At 36.3% G+C, this 4833-nt stretch overlaps 1 protein-coding gene across 1 annotated transcript; it reads left to right on the top strand.

Moving 5' to 3' along the window:
• The first annotated feature begins 614 nt into the window (after positions 1 to 614).
• LOC143547819 (uncharacterized) lies at positions 615 to 1301 on the top strand. The gene has a single exon (XM_077039145.1). It carries the CDS (start codon positions 615 to 617, stop codon positions 1299 to 1301), a length of 687 nt encoding a protein of 228 aa, XP_076895260.1.
• Positions 1302 to 4833: the final 3532 nt, after the last annotated feature.

Below are 4833 nucleotides of genomic sequence, written 5' to 3'. Positions count from 1 at the left end.
GTGCTGAAGAGGAGGGTCTGCCATGGTTCTCCGACATTGCAAATTATCTGGCCGAAGGAGTGGTGGTCAAGGGCATGAGTTATCAGCAGAGGAGGAAGTTTTTTGCAGATGCCAGCCACTACATATGGGATTCACCGTATCTATTTCGTGTAGGCGCCGATCGAGTGTTGAAAAGGTGTGTGAGTAGGGAAGAGGGCCATAAGATTCTTAGACATTGTCATGAGGGTTAACTGGTGGCCACCATGGTCCGTCTTCCACCGCTAGGAAGGTTCTAGATTCTGGCTTTTATTGGCCATCGATTTTCAAAGACTCACACGAGTTTGTCAGACGCGCACTGGTAACATCTCATCCCGTAATGAGATGCCCCAAAACCCTATTCAGGTTTGTGAGGTTTTCGATGTTTGGGGCATTGATTTCATGGGTTCGTTCCCTTCTTCTCGAGGGAACCGATACATTCTCATGGCTATCGACTACGTTTCCAAGTGGGTTGATGTCAAGCCTTTCCCACTAATGACGCCCGAGTTGTAGTGGGATTCTTGAAGAGGTTGTTCTGTCGGTTTGGTACTCCCAAGGCCTTGATCAGTGATATGGGCATACACTTTTGCGATGCCCAGATGAAGAAGACGTTGGCAGGGTATGGGGTCACCCATCGGTTGTCCACCGCCTATTACCCACAGACGAGCGGGCAAGTGGAGAACGCAAACCGAGGCGTTAAGCGTATTTTGGAGAAAACTGTCGGCAAAAACCGCAAGGACTGGTCTGATAAGTTAGATGATGCGCTTTGGGCTTTCCGCACAGCTTTTAAAACGCCTATTGGGACCACACCCTTTAGGATGGTTTACGGGAAAGCGTGTCATCTGCCGGTTGAGTTAGAGCATAGAGCGTATTGGGCGTTCAGATCCGTTAATCTTGACCTGACCCAAGCTGCGAAAAACCGGTATCTCCAAATTCATGAGGTTGAGGACCTAAGAGATGAGGCATATGCGAGATCTTGGAGTTATAAAGAGCGTACGAAAGCGTTGCACGATCGGAAGTTGAAGAAGGTGAAAGAGTTTAAGTGTGGGGATCGAGTGTTGGTTTATAATTCCCGTCTGAAGTTATTTCCAGGTAAACTTAGATCGAGATGGGTAGGACCGTATACGGTCAAGGAGGTGTTCCCACATGGTGCGATTGAACTTCAGGATGTTGATGGGAGCTTGTGGAAGGTGAACGGCCATAGGTTGAAGCATTATATTGGTGGGCCGATTGACTCGGTTGAGGAGGACGTGTTTCGCCTCGACATCCCTAGGTTGACTGATTGATAGGGATAGGACTTCGGGTAATGCCGAGTGTAGAGTTTGTATATGTTTTTATTTGTTTTCTTTTATTTTTGTATTTTGAGTCGATTTTTATGTTTTAGAGTCTGTTTGATGTTTGCTTTGGGTGCTTTGAGTTTTGTTTTGCACGTTTGGATGCTATCGTTCGTACTCAATCTCCATTCGGGCGAGGGTGTTATAAGCTTATTTGATTGTGGAGGGGACCCAAAAGCTGCGGCCGCAAATGAAATGCTATACGGTCGTTTTATCGGAACTTGACTTACGAAGATCACTGCCTTATTACCAGGGGAGTCTGTTCCATTTTCTTTATACTTTGCTTTATTTTATTTCTGCTTTATTTTGGTCTTTTTCCTGTCTCACATTGAGGACAATGTGAAATTTAAGTGTGGGGATGGGAAACTGGCGTTTTTTTTAGGTAGTTTAAATATATATATATATAATATATATATATATAAAATAATAAAAATAAAAAAAATAATAATAATAAAAATAAAAGATAAAAAATATATATATAAAAATAACTAAAAAATGTCCCTTGAATTAAATATTTTGCAACAAAATGGAAAATGATAGAAAAATTGGGGATTGGTTTTTCAAAACTACTAATATATATGAGATAAAAAAATAGAAAGCGCACTTAATTTGGATGTGTCGATAGGCGCAACTAGCCTTGAAAGGTTTCCCTTGATTATTATAAATATACCTATAATTAAATCATTAAGTCTTGTGGGTTTTCATCTTAGGAAAACAGAAAAACTGAAACGTCTAAGGTATTGAAAAGCACCAGTGTAGGTTAAAACCTTGTAAATCTTAAAATTTGATTTCATCTACATAAGTATTGAGCATATTTTCACTTTTCTATTGAAAAATCAAATGTATATTTTCACTCAAAAAAACCAAAATTTATGACAAACGGGATATTCGTTGACTGAGAATTCGTCAATGATTCTTGGATTTGAATCTAAAATTTGGTTTGCCAAACGACATAAGAAAATACAAATTGATACATACTTGATGTATCCTTTTCTTGATTTATTCTTTTGAATCAAAAATCCTTCTCAATTTCCATTATAACAAAAATGATAAGTATATGTAAACCCCAGAACGGAAATTGTTACACGGGTACTAAATTGGCTATTTAGAGTATGTTGCCTATAAATAAAAAAATGAAGAGAATTTTTTGTAACAAAAAAAGGCCCGGCTGGGTATTGACCGGGCCAGGCCAAAAAGGCACTTCGAATAAAATAAAAGCAAGAAGGTCTTCTTTTTTTATCTTTCTATTTTGATCTTTCGAGCATCTAAATGGAATTGCTAATTCTATAATAACGATAAAGAATGTGAAAGAAATACTTAATTTAATCCTTACTTGATGTATAATGTAACATAGTAATTATCTTTTTCAATTGGGAGAGATGGCTGAGTGGACGAAAGCGGCGGATTGCTAATCTATTGTACGAGTTATAAATATATAAAGCTGAAAAAGATCCAATAATTTAATGTGTCTCCCTCTGGGATAGTGACTTGGAGATGACATCTAAGGATGAGGATCGATAAAAATAATATATAAAATCCAACAACCTATGTGTTTTCTTTCGAGTTGGTAGCTTGACTGATAGGCCTCTGGGTGAGGATTAAAAGAATGTTCATGAGTAATGACCAACAGCTTACATGCTTCTCATTGGGCTAGCAACCATGGTGAGAACATCCATGGATGAGGTCTAAGTTATGTTGAAATATAAAATTGCTCAAAATAATTCAGTATTTATTTATGAAGTTAAATTATAATAGTTACAAGTTTTTAGGGTGCACTGGTAAAATAAAATCTTTATGGTTTTCTCTTTGCTTTAACATGCCTGAAACAAATTAGGTGGCTTTGTGACTTTTGGTGTGAGACCCATAGGTTTATTGATATCACTTGAACTTAATCACTGAATATGATGGGGGGCTTGATAGGTTGGTGGCTGGGTTTAAGTAGACAACAATATCGGCAATCGCGGTTTTTGCGTTTATCTATTATTAATTAAAGTAATCTAAATGTTTTTAAAATCAGTTTTCCGATTATGATTCCATTGCAAATAGCTTTTTCAGGGACGAACAAGATTTAAGTGTGGGGATATTTGATGTGGTCTAAATTATACATATTATTATATAAATACTCTATACTTTTAAGTGTTTTTGAGCCAAGTTTTTATTGAATGTTATTGTTATTTGGTTCGTATGTAAATTAAATGGTTTCAAGAGACAAAAGGCTAAAATGGAACACTTTAAATAAACTTGTGACCGACGAACGAAGGGTCGAACATATGTTATATATTACTAATTTTTACAATTATTAGAATTAACTATTATTAGTATTTAAAAAAAATAAAAAAAAATAATCGTATAAATAATAATAATATTACGATTGGAAAGTCAGTGGATACAAGAAAAGGAATTATTGGAGCTGCCATATTATTCTTTTTATTATTGTTTATTTATTTATTTATCTATTTGTTTTCATGAAGGGTGTCGGTGAAAGATTCATATATATATATATTCATAAAGACATGAAGAGCAGAACCCTTATGGAAGCTAGCAGCCGCCACTAGCCTCACATCAAGATTATTATATTTTCGACGGGTAGCAGAAAAGAAGGTAGCTTGATTGGAGAGAGAGTGATCACATTCTTAAGAGAATTACTATTATTGTTGTTGCAAGTGGAGCAAAAATTAATAGAAGACCGCAGCTAAGTTTTTTTGGGATTTATTATTTTTATTATGAAACTAGTTGAACAAATTTATTACTTTCTTGTTTTGAGCATGATTGTTGGCTAAAACCTTTTTAGTTACCTAAGCTTTGATGAATATTTGTTGAGTTTGGTTTGCTTGTCGGTATTGGATTATTGGTGTTGGACTAATATTATTGTAATAGACTTTTTGATGTTTTTTTAAGATGAATATGCATACTTATTATTAATTTACTTTTATTCAATAAGTTCCATATGTGTCTTTGTGAAAGTCTTTCATGTGTAGACGCATATTAGGTTACCTACTGTGTGTTCGTAACTAGTTTATGGTTTATAGTCGACATAATCCATAGGAACTATTGTTTGAGGGTTTAGAGATTTTAAGTGTTCTACCTATCTTGAGACTGAGAGGTAATAGATAGTTGGGGTTGTCTTATTCATTAGGCGGTTTGAACATAGATTACACGAGAGTAGATTTCCCCCTTATTGTCTTTTGATTTTTGCTATCTTAAGTTTTTTTTTTTGAGTATCTTTAGGTTACTCCTTACGTCCCTTACACTCCCGGATGTATTGTGATTAGTGAGACTGAGAGGTGATCTAGTCATTAGAGTACTTTAATATTGTTGAAGAGACCGAGAGGTAATCCAACCAACCAGTTTGCGTCATACACCCCTTAGGTAATCCTTTTAGGTGACACCCAGAGAATGATTAGGGATCCACTAGGATGTCTACGGCGTCGTATCTTTAGATCCCGGTTCCATCACAGTTTCCATAGCCGATAAGCATCCAAGA

This window comes from Bidens hawaiensis, unplaced genomic scaffold (assembly GCF_021521415.1).
Source record: "Bidens hawaiensis isolate Kalapana, Puna unplaced genomic scaffold, B.hawaiensis_p1.1 tig00000905_1, whole genome shotgun sequence".
NCBI lineage: Eukaryota > Viridiplantae > Streptophyta > Magnoliopsida > Asterales > Asteraceae > Bidens > Bidens hawaiensis.
Note: the sequence above shows the minus strand (reverse complement) of the source record. Positions and strands in the feature narration are given on the sequence as shown.

Coding starts and splice junctions, on each gene's coding strand:
- LOC143547819 (XM_077039145.1), top strand. CDS start 615: ATGAAGAAGACGTTGGCAGGGTATGGGGTCACCCATCGGTTGTCCACC.